The sequence below is a fragment of the Leiobunum rupestre genome, chromosome 8 (genome assembly GCF_980474605.1).
Source record: "Leiobunum rupestre chromosome 8, qqLeiRupe1.1.hap1, whole genome shotgun sequence".
Taxonomy (NCBI): Eukaryota; Metazoa; Arthropoda; class Arachnida; order Opiliones; family Sclerosomatidae; genus Leiobunum; species Leiobunum rupestre.
Genome location: NC_143391.1, coordinates 1116380 through 1135700, shown reverse-complemented (window position 1 = coordinate 1135700; position 19321 = coordinate 1116380). Strand labels below are relative to the sequence as shown.

The following is a 19321-nucleotide window of genomic DNA, read 5'->3' as shown; positions in this document are numbered from 1 at the left end:
AAAGTCGGAGATTAGTTTGCTAAATTTAGTGATTTATTTGAAATATTATTAGATTAGGGTTAAGGGAAATTTATAGTCTGCCACTATTTCAAACTAAGAGCCAGAAAGGGCTTGTAAAAAAATTATGTTTTCGCACTTAAAAATTGCCGACCGCTTTAGTGTTCAGGTAACATTAATTTCGAGTTTAAAAGTCCCCTAAAATAACGTAAACAGGTGTTATGGAAGATTATGTCAAAAATAAAGGGGTGCGTTTGACAAGTCATTTGAGTAGAACATGTCTATGAAGTATTTACAAAACCAATAAGGGCAAAGTTAATTTAGCGGATATGTGTGAAGAAGCGAAACTTTCATGCTAGTAGAACATAAAAGTTCAACGAAAAAAGGAAAAAAATACATTTTTAATTTTGTAACAGAAAGATCAAAGTTACTAAAATTTTCAGTTGAAATAAAAAATAGCCATTTCCAAGGTCAAGATCTTTTAATTGATTTTCTAAAAGAGCCCTCTAAAGGCAGGCTAACTCCATACTACTTTTCCTAGCACCTGGTAAATTGTTTCTTTGAAGGTTTTTAAGCTATGTAAACTATATTTCGCCAAAAAGGAACTCATTTCGTTGAGGGGGGAGCTCATACACTGTTAAAAACAGGATTTGCTTAGTGGACGATAATCCAACAGTCGATGCTATGTTGTTCTATGTACAGTAAAAAGTCCATCTAAAGTAAAGCAAAATAGAAACTCACAGCAGATTTAATTTCTCCAAAGAAAGAAACTTTCCCTTCTCGAAAATCATCAGCCGGTTCGGCGTTAAGTACCTTTTTAAACGAAACATTATTTGATACATTACGCGTGCAGTTTGTTAGGTTTGGAAACTGAACCGGAAGAGTTCGTGGTTTCCGATTTAAATATTTGATCGAAATTTTGTTTGATTAAGGTTTGGATAGTTCGGGTAAGGTAAGGCTTAGTTCGGTAAGAAGGTGGTTTTTAGTATTTTAACGTAGGTACGTTTAGAAAATGAAACTAAGAAACTACTTACAAACTGACGAAACTCGGCATGTTTTGGAAGGTGTTCCATCCCAAGGATGGCGCATTTGACTTCGTTAATATGCTGTCATGATATATTTATATATTAAACCAAAATTAATTTTTTGTAAGTGGAGAAGTTAATACTTACAGAGTGACGACTGAGTGTGGAAGGGATAAATTCTTCGTTGTCAAACTCTCGAAGTTGTTTCCAGAAATGTTCTTTTTAACACCGTCTTTGGAGCGAATAAGATAATTAGCAGGATACGCTAGATTTATTGTTATTCTATCAGGGGCTTGGCGGGGTTAGAGACTGCTAAGCTAGGACTGGGTGTAATTCAAAAACCTTTAAATGTTGTAAAACTTAACATCGTTACGTTTCACAATAGAAATTTCGTATTGCATACGCTCGTTACAGTTATTACTACACGACAGTATGTTACCATAAAGCCACGAAAGACTACGTGTGTGACAAGAAACCTTTTTGCGTCGTGTTTCGATCAAACCAAAATTCAGATGAAATCAACTTTAGAGCGCCTAAAATCTTCAGCGCCCGTTTCCCTAGAAGTTTTATATAATTAAAATTGGAATTCAGTAGGTGTTTCTATAAAATACGGGAGGTCACGTGTAAAGTTTTTTTCTACGTCATTAAAATAGACAGTACGCGCTCGAGTCGATAAAGATTTTGGAATACGTGCGAATAAAAAGCTTAAACCCGTGACGCGGAGAAAACCATTTATACTTTAATTTCTTCATTATTTTATTTTATGAAAAGAACAATTGAAAAAATGGTTTATGATTGCCGCTCTTTTAAATATCAAATCGATACAATTAGATTCCGGCTTTTAAAAATCCCTCAACAGCTAATCACAGAGTTAAAAGTTTTTAATTGATACGATTTCTCCTTCGCAATAGGCTTAACAATTTTATCTTTTGAAGGTTACCCTGCATCTTTTTTCGATATCTGCTTTTAAAAAATCAATTAGATTTCATTTCGATAGTTGATAAGAAATAAGGTTTGTTCTGATCCGGTAACTTTAAATTATCCGTGAACGATAAGTGTCGATAACTAATAGACATTCTTAGCTGCTACCTGTTAAGTAAAAATATATCTTAATAGATAACTGCTTTTTTATAAAAGGTTTTTTTTGGAACTACGGCAGATAAAGATATAAAATAAAACAAGGTTTTATTCAAAAAAATAGTTGTCGATTATTTGCCGAAAAATGTTTAGGTCAAGTTCAATTGATTGAATACTTTTACAAGCATATTCTAGATATCATCCGACAGTGCAAAAGATACTAGGATAGCCGATCTGGTAAATAAAAAATTCATTTATCACGGATAGATTTTGAACTGATTTTCAAACTAAAAAGGAAATGTGATCGGCTCAGATTATGACGTGAGAGCCCGAATCCGATATCTGAACGGTTTTAAATTCCTTTATTGTATATCTTCGGATCAGATTCCACTTGAATATTCGTGCATGAAATAAAATCACGGTTCTACCCATCGCCATAACGAGGGTACAGTTATTGTTTTGGAACTATTCATTTTTATTAAAAAGATTGGCTTCATTAGTATTTCATTGCGTAGAAACGTACAAGAAGAACGCAGCTAAAATTAAAACTACGACGAAAAATCCCTTTCAAATTTTCTTTTCATTAATTTTACTGTACTGTAATTTAATTGGCGCAGTTATTCTAAGCTATAGCGTTCAGGGAAAATTCACAGAGAAAATAATCATCATTCGTTTTCACGTGTAAGTTAGAAAAGTCAATAGTGAATAGTTTGGTTACACCCCCCCCCCCCGTTGGAGAAACTCGTATAAGAGCAGATTGTGCGGAATAAAATTGTGTCTACAGCCCTACAAGTCTCTCCTACACGTTGTTGAGGACTGACTTAACCTGCTTTAAGACGCTAGCCCAATAAAATACATCGATTCCTTCCTTTCATTATTCTACTTAAAGGTTAAAGCAGATTGTATTGATACTAACCACTTGACCATTTGTCGGAGTCCGTCTTGCGGTTGGAGTTTTCTTTCCGGCCGATGCAAGGATGAATGGGGTAACCCTTATGACAAGGCATCAGGACGCGAATGATCCTGGCTGTTGCAATGTTAGAAGAGTTGGGCAAAGTCCCGTTGATGCTTTGATCATGTTGGTCAAAGACTACCATCATTTGGATGAAGATAAGAAGGTGCTTCATGTCATCCACTTTGATCTCTGAATTATGTTTCGTAAATAATATAGAATGCAAGTAATAATAGGTTGGAAATATTAATAATAATAATATTAATAAATTTAAGCAGAATTTATATTTCTCCACTTAGGTCAGAATGACTATGTTGAAATGATCCCCGTGATGGATCCACTTGCGCGAAAGGAGGAGGAAATCCGTCACCGGCGTGCGCTTCAATCGTATAGGAAGCAAATCGTTTTGAAGTCAATGAGACACCAGGTTGATTGGGTTGTTAAGGGGGAAAGAAACTAACGGAGGGGCGGGGAGATATTGGCAGCCGAGATAAAAACCTTCTCAACATAAAGTCGGTTATATCCCATACAACCGAATTCCCATTTGACCGAATCAATATATAGACAATATATTTATAAAAATAGCTCGAAAGTCGGCGGGGTCTCATTCAACCGTATTAAGTAATATCTTATTTGGTAGGTTAGGTTAGGTTAGGTTGGATTAATATATGATTGGACAATAAAAGGTGCGTTTGGCTAGGTACCAGGCCCGTAGTCAGATAAATTTTGTTAAGGGGCAATAGCTTTTTTTGAGGGGGCACATTTTTTTCGTTACCTAATTTCGAAAATTAACATATGTGGCGCCATGAAATGTTTTTGGTGTTCAACAAAAAACCTTGCTTTCTGAAACAGACCATTCTACAACTTGTATTTTATTAAGAAATAGTTTCCTATAAATAACGATCTAAACCCTAGACAAAGACAAGTAGGCCAAAAGGAAAATTTCAACGAATAGAAGTTTAAAAAACTAATAAAGATGAAGGGGCAGAGAATATTCTTTGAGGGGAATGGATTAAATTGAGGGGGCAGGTAGGGGTATGTCACAAATTTCATTTGAGGGGGCAACACTTATTTTTGAATGCCCCTCGTAGCTACGTACTAGGTACTCTCCTCTAGGTCGCGTTATAGACGGCTAATCGTGATAGCAAGAATGGTTTTGGGGTGGATCGAGCGAAATGAGTGCGCGGCGCCGTCAGGCCCCAATACTTAGAATACATTGTACGTTTAATAAGTCAAATCATAGGCGAAGAACGGGTAAACCCGTCAAACCGACACTAAAGACATAGTATAGTGTACAGTATAGGCTATAGTACAGGATATAGTTTTGGTTGAGCTTAGGTAATGTTAAGTTAGGTTAGGTTAGGTTAAAATCCGTCAAAACCATATGATTCGGCCGAATGGTAATTCGCTTGTATGAGTTTTCCCATACGACCAAAGCCCCATTAGACCGAATGTATAGTAGCTGTTTGTATTGTATCTTTTATATATTTATATAAAAATGTATCCCTAACATTATATTGAATGAAAACCACGATTGGAATTAGGTTCAATGGTACATTCGGTCCAATGGTATGCAATCCATAAAGTCATTCTCCCTAAATATAAATAACAACGTTCTTGATGAAGTATAAAATCACGTGAGACGCGTAGTCGGAAAATCTTACAGAATTATTTCATCTCGCCTCATTTCAGACCTAACACATTATACGGCCTCATTATGGGCCTTGAAAATAATACAGCCTTGTTTCTGTAAAAATATTACTGTTAGAGCATTATTAAAAGCTTGCACACCCTCCAAATAAGGCTTTGATTAACCCTTATTTCACAGCGGAATTTTGCCGAAAGCAGCGTTCAGGATTTTTTACAGTGAAGCGAATCAGTTTTTGAACTAAATTGCATTACATAAGAAAACGTACCAAATTAGTTTCCGTAGCAATGCCAATTACGAGTAAAGTAAATAATAAGCAATTAAATTTAACAAAGATAACGTGTTTTTATCATTATCACTGTTCAAAAATTACCAAGAACAGAGTCATAAAATCGATTAAAATCAGTAAAATTTGTACAATCAATTTAAAATTTAAAATCGATTTAAATTAATTTTTTTTAAAAACCTTTAAACCAGAACCGACATTTTTCGCTAATAAACCACGTTTTTAGACACGCATCACGTCAAAATAAACTATATACACATGACGGATACTCTCTGGTTAAAAGATGAATTTTATTTTTAAACGCTATTTAAAAACGTAGTGAGGTTTCGAGCCGTGAAAATTTTCCGACTTACAACACTAATTCTGTTTACTTCTTCGTACTGTTTTACCTTGCTAACAATTATGGTTTTTACCTCTCTGTCTGTGTGTCTGTCCTGCGAACGCGTTCGCATTATCCGTGCAAAGGTTAATCATTGCGTACGCAGTTTCTCGAAATTGCTGCGTTCGCAATTTCTCGAAGGGTTAGCAAAACACCGTATGACGGTGAGCGTTTAATTTGCGATTAGGTTTGGTTTGGATGGTTTTTTTTTCGTTAACGTTCACCGTCACGACGGTTTTAACTCAGTTTGATTGGATATTTCGTTATTGTAATGCTTATGTGTAGGGTGTGAATGTTGAGTTTACGTAATGACGGTTGTGGGTGTTGAGTTTGTTGCATCTGTTGTGTTATGATGGTTGTGGATGTTGAGTCTGTTGTGTTATGATGGTTGTGGATGTTGAGTTATGATGGTTGTGGATGTTGAGTCTGTTGTGTTTGTACGGGCGTTTTCTCTCCAACTACTTCTTAATGACTTTGGGGCGGACCGAGTGCTAAGTGTTATGCAACCTCTCAACGTCCAATGGCAGGGATTCCACCAATTGTACACGGTATTCGTCTTCGTATCAACTTGCGATTTATCGGCGCCGGCCGGGTATCGAACCTGGGTCTGCCTCGTGTAAGAGATGTACTCTAACCACTAAGCCACCAACGCTTGATTAGCTGCGGTGTTTTTCTAAAAAACAGCTTTGGCGAATGTCGTTTACAAAGTTATAACGTGAGGTACTATAATTTATTCTACATCATTTTAAATATTTATAAATTATATTAATCTTATAAATAATTAAATATTTACAAATTATATTAATCTTATATTTAATGAAATATTTACAAATTATATTAATCTTATATTTAATGAAATATTTATAAAATTTATTAATCTTATATTTAATGAAATATTTACAAATTATATTAATCTTATATTTAGAGAAATATTTATAAATTATATTAATCTTATATTTAATTAAATATTTATAAATTATATTAATCTTATATTTAATTAAATATTTATAAATTATATTAATCTTATATTTAATTAAATATTTATCAATTATATTAATCTTATATTTAATTAAATATTTATAAATTATATTAACCTTATATTTAATTAAACATTTTAGAATTTTAATGTAAAACTTGATCGTGATCACGAATCGAATCCGGGTCTGCTTTGTGCAAGAGATGTACTCTAACCACTCAGCCACCAACGCTTGTTAAATTGCGGTGTTTTTCTAAAAAGCAGCTTTGGCGAATGTCCTTTACAAAGTTATAACGTTAGGTACTATAATTTATTCTACATCATTTTAAATATTTATAAATTATATTAATCTTATATTTAATTGAATATTTATAAATTATACTAATCTTATATTTAATGAAATATTTATAAATTATATTAATGTAAAATTTCATCGTGATCACGAATTGAACTCGGGTCGCATTGTTACAATACAGCTAGTTCACCGCCGAGCCATTGCCTTCCTTAGGAAAAGTTAATGTAAAGGAACCATTATGAGAAGGCAGTCAGCAGATAAAAAGGTTAAAGGGTATAACCCGTTAGTTTTTTGTAATTTTTTCGTTTTTTTCAGTCTTTTTTTATCTAGCGTATTAGTTTTCAAGGGTAATAGTTCATTTATGAAGAAAATATCGAGTTGTTTACATAATAATAATAATAAAAGGCTTTATTCGGAACATCTTTTAAGAGTGATCTTATTTACAAAAGTGTCCATTTGTTTAAAATTGTACAAAGCAGAAAATAAAATAAAGTTATTTAAATTAAATTAAGGTCCGAATTATTAAGTTAAGTTAATATGAGCTTAGGTTCATATTTTAACAGTCACGTCATTTTCTTTAATAATATTCTTAAATTACTTTTAAAGTCATTAACAGTTCCATAAGATTTTAGAGTAGTATTTAAGTCAATCCATGCCTTAATACCCCTATCTCTAGTACTTTTATTAGTATATTTTATATAGCTATTTCCAGCAAAGAAGTTTAATTCTACACCTCTAGTTATAATATCACTGGAATGATCCGGGAACCACTGTTGAATATACATAGGGAATAAATTATTTTTAATCTTGAACATAAATATAAGTAGATTTTGAATATTAAGTTTTTGAAAAGAGTCTATGTTTGCAATTTGTTTTGATTCAGTTAAGAGGTCTAAGCAGCCATATTCTTGAGTTTATTTTGTTTACTGTATATTGAACATGTTTATTCCATGTGAGATCTTCATCAAAATATAGTCCTGGGTTTTTAACTGGCTTGCCCGTCATTACTTCGTAATTTATTTTAAACGTTTTCTCGACTGATTAAGATGTTTAATGCAGTTTATCAATCGGGTTAGTTTGTTTTATTTATAAAGAGCCCTAACTATTCCGTCTACGGTCATTTATTATTTAGTCAAGGGGCTTTCTGTGCTTTGTGAATGGTAAGTTTTTCGTTTCTTGTTAATTCATTTTTTATTGGTGTGGATATTTGGACATAATTGATTTCCTGGGTGTGCGAGTCATTATATGATATTGAAAATTGGACGGTTTTGGTCTTTTTCACGCGGTATGTGTCACAATGTCGTCAACAGGAAGTTTACGAGTCGTCCACTACCAGATGTCGAATATAGCTATTGACGGTATATTCATCAAGGGCGAGTGTTGAATTAAAATACGCGTTAAAGATGCGGCAAGTATGTCGTAAGCGAAAAAAATACAAATACCCGTTGTATATATTTCTTTCATTAAAATTTGCTTCGTATTATATTTAACTGATAATCTTGTTCTGTAAATAGGTTTAAATTCAATTGTGCATTGTTTTAGTACGTCTAACTCGCTGTTGTAACTACTTAATTTATATTATTCTGAATAAATTAAACTCGGTTGTTTCGTCTCAATTATTTTACAATTAAAATTTTATACCGGGCGGGATTGAACCGGGATTACGTTTTTAGTAAATAACCACTAGGGACAATGCTTCCGAGGAGAGGTATATTTTGGCTTGCCAACTTGTTACAATTTACGTTCCAATAAAACCATGAATTGTTTTTTTCCCTAAGATTTCCCGTAATCGCCTCCGATTCAAATAAGGTAGATTTGTTTCTTTCTCCCACTCCCTGTTGTGACTAGCGAAACATAGCGCCTACTCCTCCAATTGTCGTAATTCGTGGAAATGGCATTTTCTTTTGTCGCTTAAGTGATAGACACACTGTCTTTTAAAGGGCTATACATTCCAAATATCTCACAGTAGCGGCATCTCTGATCTTTCGATTTAAACCACGAAAAAGCGGTGGGGTTTCAGTAAAACATTAATTTTTAATAGTACAATTTTTATCTCAAATTTGATAAAGATTCATTAAATACCCTGTTGGTTTCACTACTTTTCAAAGGTTAAACCATATAGTTATCTGTCAAGCCGTATTTGAATTATTATGACAAATAGAAAGTTACGTTTATTCATTTGTATTTAATTAAATTTTAGTATTAGCTTTACGAAATGCACTCATTAACTACTTCCAACCTTTTACTTCAAAGCGCCGCAATCAGTATTAGTTATTCTGTAACTAGTTCAAGAAAAATCAATGTTTTTCAGAACTTACCTCCGACTTCCCCCTTAAAAGGGGTAACCCAGGTAGCAATGCCAACGTTTCAATTTCGTTGTGTTTTGGTTATTTGGTTTATATAACGTGTTAACGTTATTTTTTAACTTAATATCAACGTTGATATTAGGGGCATACTATCAACTCTTTTCAACGTTATATTTCATAAGAGTTATAGACGTTAAAATAGCGTTTCAAATTACAAATAGTATATTAGTTATATATAGAAAAATACGACTCTTTTTCAAAACATTTTTCATATTTTCGGAAGTTTTCATTAAAATTAAGTTTATTTTCTTTATTTTCTTTTATAATTTACGAATTTTCATCTGAAAACTGTTAAACATCCTTATTCTTAAATTAAAACAGATACTCGTAAATGATAACTTTGTTTTTCTTGGGCATCAACATTTTATTCAATGTCGCTGCGCCACTTAGGCTCAAGTATTTCAATTTCATGTACTATTCTATATAAGTTATGGCAAATACTTATGTGAAATTAAACTTAATGTGATTGATTCAAAATAAAATATTAAGCTTCATAAACAATTTGGTAATTTCTATAGTTCATATCTTCTATTCGTTAGTATTATGAAGATCATAAAATCTATACGTTCTTGGTATTATAAAATCTAATAATGACATAAATAATATTAACAAATAAAAGTTTAAATATTGTTTTTCTTACGTTTTAACACATGCATGTTTTCGAGTAAAAACCGTTTTTTAAATGTTTACAAAACCAAAAGTTTCCTAATATGGTTTTAATACTAGAAACAAAAACCTTTATTATAAACTAACTGATTAAACACTATGAGACATCGCTTATATCTAGCCTTTTTTAATGGGTCATTGGCTATTTTTATCAGAAATAGACTGAGCTATTTAAACCAAATAAAAGTTTTAACTATTTTTTGCAAGGCTTATATTAATTAATTACATTTGTTTATTCCTTGGTCTGAAAATAATGCTCATGCTCATGGCATTTTTCATTGTATTTCAAGATGCTATTTTCCTATTCTGTTTAGCGTAATAAGCTATTTAGAAATTTAAATGTAATGGAATATTTAAAATAAAGGACACTATTGGATTTAAACAGTGAAATTTTAATTTTTCGGGGATTTGAATTATATCGCCTTTATTATGCACTGATAAAAAATCTTTTTTTGAAAATAAAACCATAATAACACTTGGTTTAATTCTGTTACCAGCTCTTGAGGAACATATAGGGCATTTCATTTAAAATTGGTCAAGGGAAGGTAGAATAACCTGTTCTAAGTGTATTGGCTTTTATGGACAAAAATAGCCATGTCTACATCGTATAAGATAGTAATAATTCAAGATAATTATATATGTCCTTTTATCAGGATTTTCACTGTACATGTAATTTTAATATTTTTATTTATTTGAAATATATAAACTTATAAAATAAAAATATTAAAGGTACTGATACTTCATGGTTAAAAATATTTATTTATTTTCTTGGAGCTTTCGGGCCGAGGTCCTTCGTCAGCCGTTAACTCGTTACTAATGAACATTATACAAATTTAAACATAAAAAATTATACAATTAAACCATTAAAAATTAAAAATGTCTAAAAAACATAATTCTACAATCGTTTTACATTAAACAGCATTACCCCATAATCTGGTTTATTTTTCAGTTTTTTAATTTTAATTCCCCCCACCCTTTTAAATGTATATTCCCTTTATCTAAATTTAATTCACCCCTATCGTTAATAAACACCACCTCTTTAAAACATCGTTTAAACCATTTTTCTTCTTGGCATACAATTTTTGTAGATCCCCAGTCTATTTCATGTCTATTCTCTTTTTTTATGTGCATAGCAAGCCCATCGCTTTCAATTTTTTTTCTCTACACATTTTTTGTGTTCGTTTTGTCTGTTTTTTAGCTGTCTCTTTGTTTGTCCTATATATTTTTAATTGCATTTGCATTTAATTTCATATACCACTCCTGTTTGATTTTGATCAACTACTTTAGGTTTATTTTTAATTAATTTAGATTTTAAAGTATTTGACGTTTTATTTATAATAGTGATATTATGTTTTTTTAGTTGCCTAGCAGATTTTTCTGAAATTCCATTTAAGTAAGGTAAAGTTAAAATATTTTTAGGTTTTTCTTTGTTTATACTATTTTTAACTAGGTTTTCATTAAATATCTGCGCAACTTATTGTTTTGGGTAACCGCTATTTATAAATTGTTTTTCAAATATATCTTTATCTCCTCGCGGATCATCTTATTTTTAAAAGACTTTACTATTCCTACTTTTATATTTTTTTGATGTGATGATTTAAAATTCCAAAAAATTTTAGAGTGAGTATCTTTTTGATATAAAGTACAATTTATAGTTTTATTATCATGTTTCAACCGGAGGTCTAAAAATGGTAAACTTTTCTTATTTTCATTTTCAAATGTAAATTGTATATTTTTATGAATTTTATTTACTATTTTTAATAATTCATTTTCCTCTAGCTGTTTGTTTTTAATTAAAAATACGTCGTCCATAAAACGTCTCCATAATTTATACTATCTTCTATATGTTCCATCACTAGATTTGCTATCGGGGCTGATAAAGGGTTCCCCATTGCCAGCCCTTTATTTTGAGTATAAAATTATCCTTCAATCACAAAATATGTCATTTAAACACACTTCCGCTAGACTTAAAATAGTTGCTATACTTAAAGTAGTCCTACTTCCTAGATTTGTATCTGCTTTTAATTTTGATTTTAATATATTTATGGCTTAAGATATCGGTATACTTCCGTATAAATTTACCATATAAATCGAGACTACACAATTCATCATTCTCATTTAGTGTTGGTTTTTTTATATCAGTCAGAAATTCATATGTATTTTTTAAGGATAGTTTATTTTCCCCTATCAACGGGGATATTATGTTTACTAAACGTTTTGCGCACATGTATGTAGGACTATTCATTGATGAAACTATAACCCTAAGTGGATTTTCTTTTTTATGAATCTTTACTAATCCAGAAATATGTAAGAAGAAAATAAATAAATATTTTTAACCATGAAGTATCAGTTCCTTTGATATTTTTATTTTATAAGTTTAAAATTTACCATGGATCGGAAATTAAACATTTATAATTGAAATGTATACCTAGACTAAGAGATTGAAAAAATTATTTTTTTTAAACTAAAACCACAGCTCTGGAAAAATATATAGGGTATTTCATTTAAATTTGGTTAGAAATAGGATAATATTATTAACTTTTGGGGGTGATTTTACAATATTTTAATGTTATCGCAAGGGAAGGTAGAATTACTTTTCTAGAATTTTTTTTGAAGTTGTTGCTAAGTATATTGGCTTCTATGGTCAAAAATAGCCCTGTCAACATCTTATTAGGTAATAATAATTCAAGAATATTACATATGACCTTTTAACAGGATTTCAACTGTAATTTTTATTTATTTGAAATGTATACCTAGCTAAGAGATGGGAAATATGAGTGGTTTTTAAACTAGAACAATAAAAACACTTGGCTTTCGTCTGTTATCAGCTCTTGAAAAATATTTAGGGTTTTCCATTTAAATTTAATTGGTCAATATGTAATCTTTATTGTAGATTGTAAATTATAGAAAATTGATATCTTAATACATCACAAATTTAAGTTGACCTGCAGATTGAGGAATGAGCTTAAATATGTAAGAGTTAGTTGAATCTCAAAATGAAACAGATTCTAATCCAAACATAATTGCAAGTTTATTTATATTTAATTGGTTTTATATTATTTTAGGCTTTAATGGTATCATAGATTGCAAAATTATTGGGTTTTTTTCTAGCCGGATTGGGCTAAATTAATTTATTTCTTTTCGGGCCTTAACAATAGTTTACCGTCTATTGAATAATTGATATGCAAAACTTGATAATTTTCTCTTTAAATCATTTTAATTTTTGGAATGGCTCTACATACTCACGTGTTTGTGGGTAGCGATAAGGCCCTAATCTTTTAAACGATTATCTGGCCTTTTAATGTACGAAGATAAACAATTTCTCTATCGGTATTATTTAAGCAGATAAATTATTAAATTAAGTATAATTGCCTGTGCACAGCAATTTGATTTAACTCTTTCATGTTAAGTACAATACCTTTTGGGGTATTGAAAGAAAAGTTAACCCTAAAATAATTATTTTCCACTCGTTGTGGTAATGGTGTAAAGATGCTCATTTAATAATAAAATATAACATAAATAATATAAAACAATTATATGCACCAATTTCGAGACTAGTATATTGAATATTATAAAAGCTTGATTACAAATTTTAACTTTAGGGGATATTAATTACGACGTCAAACTGAATATATATATCAATATATATATATATATATATATATATATATATATAATTTAATAATATAAAAAATGGAAATAAATAAAGACCTACAACGGAACGTAAATAGAGTTTAAAAAACTTTACTTCTTACTGTTTATGAAGTAAAATGGATAAAAGAGTCTTAAATATTGGAAAACTTTTTAACCACTTTAGAGGTCTTAAGAGCTTCTTTAACCCTGCAAAGGTAAATCTTTTATTTTAATTTGATTGACTCATTTAAGGATGAGCTAATAATTAAGGAAGTTGTTTGCGCTTTGAATAGAAAAATTAAAAAAGTCAACAGCTGAGCTGGTTTGAGCAGTTAATTTGATGAAAGAAAAAAATAATGTGTTATCCAAAACTCACCTTTGGGATTGAATTTATTTCGAAAACAATGCGTGATTTCACGTTCGCTAGATCCGTCTCTCGCCTTTCCGTTTCTAATGTGCTCTTTCTGTGGGCTGGTCTCGTCGAAGAAGAGAGACTCGCTAGATCTGTTTCCTTCCCTTCGTCTCTTATTCGGATGATTTTTTCGCCGAAGAGCGCCGCTCTTTTTATACCATCCGTACGCTTGCCCTCTGGCGGGATGCCGTGGAACTTACGTCCGCTCAGCTCCATGATTAGTTTTCATTTAATCAATTTTATTCGTGGCTACCGTCTTTTGAGATAAAATCTTAATTCAAATGGATAATTAACTCAAGTGACAGATACGGAATGGGATGTTTCACTTGGGTGGGCTTAGCAGTGCCTGAGCTAGCAGAAATTGCGCCCGGGACGAGTGAGAATATGCCACCCCCAATATATTAGGGTAATATTATATAAATATGATGTTTTGGTGCTCCTGGACCCTAACGCGACAAATTAATTGATTAATTAATTTGAACCAAATTTGCTTTACTCCAACTTTAATTGAATTTGATACGATATATGTAAACTGATCGATCCAAGCGTTATTCTCACAAACGACGTGACTTAAAATTGTGAAATTTTCAGGGTATATAGAACGCATAGTAATCAATTAAATTAGGATCCAATCAAAATAAAGTTTAATTATATACATTCTAATTGTATCAAATATAACACATTCTAATCTGGTTTTTTACGAATGAAATTTTTTTTTTTATTCGATTGTGACGTGTGGGACAATTCAGTCCTCTCGTCCATTTGATTAATCAGGGCGAGATATGTCTAACGCCCACGCCAACGGGGGGATACGTGGGGACAGGGGTGGGGACACCCGTGGCGGAAGTATTCCGACCACCCGTTGGGGGATTGGTGGTCGTCCTCACACGGCCATCCACAAACACTGCCTCCCGGACGCCTGGGATTACAGGAGTGAGCCACTACTCCCGGCCGAATGAAATTATGAAGGCCTAATCTGGTTTTTATTTTTACGAATGAAATTATGAAGGCCTAATCTGGTTTTATTTTTACGAATGAAATTATGAAGGTCTAATCTGGGTTTTTTTACGAATGAAATTATGAAGGCCTAATCTGGTTTTTATTTTTACGAATGAAATTATGAAGGCCGAATCTGGTTTTTATTTTTACGTATGAAATTATGAAGGCCTAATCTGGTTTTTTTACGAATGAAATTATGAAGGCCTAATCTGGTTTTTTTACGAATGAAATTATGAAGACCTAATCTGGTTTTTTTACGAATGACATTATGAAGGCCTAATCTGTTTTTTTTTTACGAATGAAATAATGAAGGCCTAATCTGTTTTTTTTAGGAATGAAATTAGGAAGGCCTAATCTGGTTTTTTTACGAATGAAATTATGAAGGCCTAATCTGGTTTTTATTTTTACGAATGAAATTATGAAGGCCTAATCTGGTTTTTTTTACGAATGAAATTATGAAGGCCTAATCTGGTTTTTATTTTTACGAATGAAATTATGAAGGCCTAATCTGGTTTTTATTTTTAAGAATGAAATTATGAAGGCCTAATCTGGGTTTTTTACGAATGAAATTATGAAGGACTAATCTGGTTTTTTTACGAATGAAATTATGAAGGCCTAATCTGTTTTTTTACGAATGAAATTATGAAGGCCTAATCTGGTTTTTTTTGCAAATGAAATTATGAAGGCCTAATCTGGTTTTTTTACGAATGAAATTATGAAGGCCTAATCTGTTTTTTTTACGAATGAAATTATGAAGGCCTAATCTGGTTTTTTTTGCGAATGAAATTATGAAGGCCTAATCTGGTTTTTTTACGAATGAAATTATGAAGGCCTAATCTGGTTTTTTCACGAATGAAATTATGAAGGCCTAATCTGGTTTTTTTACGAATGAAATTATGAAGGCCTAATCTGGTTTTTTTACGAATGAAATTATGAAGGCCTAATCTGTTTTTTTTTACGAATGAAATTATGAAGAACTAATCTGGTTTTTTTAACGAATGAAATTATGAAGGCCTAATCTGTTTTTTTACGAATTAAATTATGAAGGTCTAATCTGGTTTTTATTTTTACGAATGAAATTATGAAGAACTAATCTGGTTTTTTTTACGAATGAAATTATGAAGGCCTAATCTGTTTTTTTTACGAATGAAATTATGAAGGCCTAATCTGGTTTTTATTTTTACGAATGAAATTATGAAGGCCTAATCTGGTTTTTTTACGAATGAAATTATTAAGGCCTAATCTGGTTTTTTTACGAATGAAATTATGAAGGCCTATTCTGGCTTTTTTACGAATGAAATTATGAAGGCCTAATCTGTTTTTTTTTTACGAATGAAATTATGAAGGCCTTATCTGTTTTTTTTTACGAATGAAATTATGAAGGCCTAATCTGGTTTTTTTTACGAATGAAATTATGAAGGCCAAATGTGGTTTTTTTACGAACGAAATTATGAAGACTTAATCTTGTTTAATATAATAATTTGCTTAATTTCAATTTTGGTACTTTTGTTTAGTGTTTTTTAATGAATGGAGTTAAAGATTTTTCTTCTATTATTTGACGTTTTATTTTTGCTGTTGTATATTTTTTTATCTTTTATTCTTTTAAAATTATTTACTTATTCCGCGAAATAGTTCATTTTTTTGAAGGAACCTTTTTGTCACTTAATTTTTGTCTATTAATGTTTTGAAAATATTTACATTTTTGGAAAGGATCATAATTGATGGAAACTTCAAAGTGTATAAGTCGTATTTTCAAGTTCCTCCGGTTTGATTATAACTAGGTCGAAAGTTCGTAATTTATTAATGCTTATTCTTATCGACTTAAAATTTGTGATACTGTTGTATTATTGCGGTGGTGTTGGTTTGGCGTTTAATATTTAAAATTCGGTTAAGTGCCTTTTCTTAGCTTTGTCAAAGGTAAGGTGTGTTTGGTTTTTTGCTATTAATTTTTTATTGGTGTTTAATTAGTCTGCTTTCATCTGTAATTGCCACTTTCGTTACCCTTTAAATAATTGTCTTTTAATATGGCATTCTAAGCCCAATAAACCAATATTTGCATCTATTATAATATGTCATCTTTTGGTACTGGCGCAATCCGGTAATATCCGAATATCGTGTGCTGGACCGTCTGTTAGGGGTAAATTATTTTTTGTTATTTTAGCCTGTTCTATTCATTGACGCCAGTGGCGCTAATCACCATATTATTAGTGGTATCCGCTTTTTTATCAAGCGTTATTTAGGGAAATTATAATTACGTTTGGTCCTAAATTGATATAAATATATATATACATATTTCTTTTTATACTGAAATTCCAGTTCTTTCTCAAGATATTTTTTAAATTTCGTAATGGAAATAAACACCTTTTTACAATCGTTTGCTAGTTTTAATCACTGAGCGTTTTAAGGGCGAGTGTTTAAGTAAAATCAGCGTTAAAGATGCGACAAGTATTTCGTAAATGTAGCGGCAGGGAGAATAAATTATACAAAATTTATCAATATATAAATTTTAAATTATTAAAATGTTTAAATTTTAGGCCCGTTTTTTAATGTGGTTTATAAAAACAAATGAGTCGCCGTTATAACAGTTTTACTTTAGCGTCGTTTTAACGCGTGGGGAATTAACTTAAACCCCTCCGAGGAGAGGTAATATTACGGGCTTGACTTACTTGTTTTTCGTCTTATTTCCGAAGCTTTAATTACAACAACCATTTTTGTAATTTGCTTATTTTTTTTCAAAAGAAGCTATTGCCTCCTACGGACAACTTGACTTATTTTAAGCCGTCAAAACTATGGCAAAAATAACCTAATTTGGACGGAACTAATTATATTCTTACATTTTTCAATATGCTCTTGAACTTTCTCATTGACACTTTTTGTCTGCGACCTACCGGTGGAAAAATAAATTATCTCAAAACACACAAAAATGCTTCGATTACGTCACGTCGTTTTTGAGAAACCGCTTGGATCGATCAATTTAAAAGAACCCGTTGTTTTTATTAAGACTGCGTAAAAAAATTACCCTTAGTGTTTTTACTATTAATTAAATATTAATTAATTCATAAAAGTAATTAAGACCTAACCAAAACACTAAAGCCATCGTCCCATAGCAATTTTCTAATAATTTGGTTTTTATTTTGATGAGCAGAATTTCTTTTGGTAGTGCAAGTGCTATCTACTGGTAAATGCCACCCACGCACTAGGTGTACATTTCGGGTATGTACTCGAATATACTACTAACTTGAAATGCCATGGTCTGTTTGGTGTGAAATTTCTTCAAATGTGTCGTTTACTTCCGGTTACTTTGCTTTTCGAGAGACGATGGTTAGGTCTTAACATCACCAAACTGTAATAAGCCTTAATTTCTCCGATATCAAAAATGCTTATACTCGGGGGTAGAGGGGTGTAACTAAGCCTAAGTTTAAAAATAGCGTTGATTTATTTGATCCAATAGATCTTTTTCGTTTGAAACGCGCCATCTACTGGGGATTCGCTAGGTATTATGGGTATCAACGTTTTCGCGATTTCCGTCTGCTTAGCTAGGACTGTATAAATCGTATGCTACGTAAGTTATCGGAAAGGCTTAATCAGTTTAGGTGTAAAATACGATTTTCAAACGAGATGGAGAGACAAAACAGGTAATTAATAATAAATATTTTCTCTTATTTTATTGAATGTTCAATTTTTAATGATAGAATATTATTTTCAGTTCTTCAGAAACTCCCAAAAGGGGAGGAACAAGATGTTGTGTTATCGGTTGTGGGAAAAACAGCTACAAGAGTAAAGCTAGCTTTCTCATTTGTTTCCAAGGGACAAGACTTTGAAAGAGGAATGGATTAGTAGGATTCAATCAGCTCCTCATGATTTCAAAACCATGCACAAGTTCAAAAGCAAATTTTGAAACTGGATTCCTTCAGCAACTAGCAAAATCTGCGGATACCATTTCAACCCAGCTGGAGTCAAACATTACAATGACTTTCTCCCTCGTTACTTTCCTTGGAAATCATTTGAACATGTTGTTTTAAAGCCTTTCAAAGCTTGGAAATAAACTTATAAATCCATTGTCATTTATAACATTTTTACCGTGTTTTTATTTACAGAACGGTTAGGTTATAACTAACTGGTTCTTCCTCCGGATGAAACATCGTCGCTAGGAGCAGATGTTGCTATTAACAACGAGGAAAGTACGTTACCAGTACCACAAATGAGCATGAAGAATGAGTTTCCCATCAGCCACTGTGAACATTCGTATATAATAAAAGACCATTACCCATCAATTATCAATGAAAAGGATGCTCTGATTAAACAGTTGATATTTGAAAATAAGGAGCTTAAAGAGAAGGTTTCAACCCTAGAAAAAAATAACAAAGACGCCTTAAATGAATTAACGAATAAATGTAAACAATTCATAAATCCTGAGATGCAATTTGAGGTTTACAAAGCAACTAATAAGTCATTCAACGTAAGAAGAAGTTACAGTTTTCGAAAGCAAAAAAATGTTTATGGGATTTTATAAATTTGTAATGGCTGGTTATGCTGTGAAAAATTAAGGAGGCAAGATACAGGCGTATTGGCAGATGTAAAGAATACCAGAAGTGGAAAAAAATTCTATA

General features: G+C 31.5%; 1 protein-coding gene across 1 annotated transcript; it reads right to left on the bottom strand.

Annotated features, from left to right (window-relative positions):
* Positions 1-734: 734 nt before the first annotated feature.
* Positions 735-13719, bottom strand: LOC149931639 (uncharacterized). The gene is made up of 5 exons (XM_090156506.1): positions 13677-13719; positions 3016-3243; positions 1170-1254; positions 1032-1103; positions 735-810 (listed from the first exon to the last, which is right to left on the bottom strand). Exons 2-5 carry the CDS (start codon positions 3224-3226, stop codon positions 735-737), a joined length of 444 nt encoding a protein of 147 aa, XP_090012632.1. The 5' UTR covers positions 3227-3243; positions 13677-13719.
* Between the last annotated feature and the right edge of the window lie 5602 nt (positions 13720-19321).

Bases quoted from the DNA above. Each gene is read 5' to 3' on its own strand.
- LOC149931639 (XM_090156506.1), bottom strand. From the start codon at position 3,226: ATGAAGCACCTTCTTATCTTCATCCAAATGATGGTAGTCTTTGACCAA. The intron at 1,104-1,169 runs GTAAGTATTAAC...ATATCATGACAG, and splicing joins CCACACTCAGTCGTCACTCT to CATATTAACGAAGTCAAATG. The intron at 811-1,031 runs GTAAGTAGTTTC...TCGTTTAAAAAG, and splicing joins ATGCCGAGTTTCGTCAGTTT to GTACTTAACGCCGAACCGGC.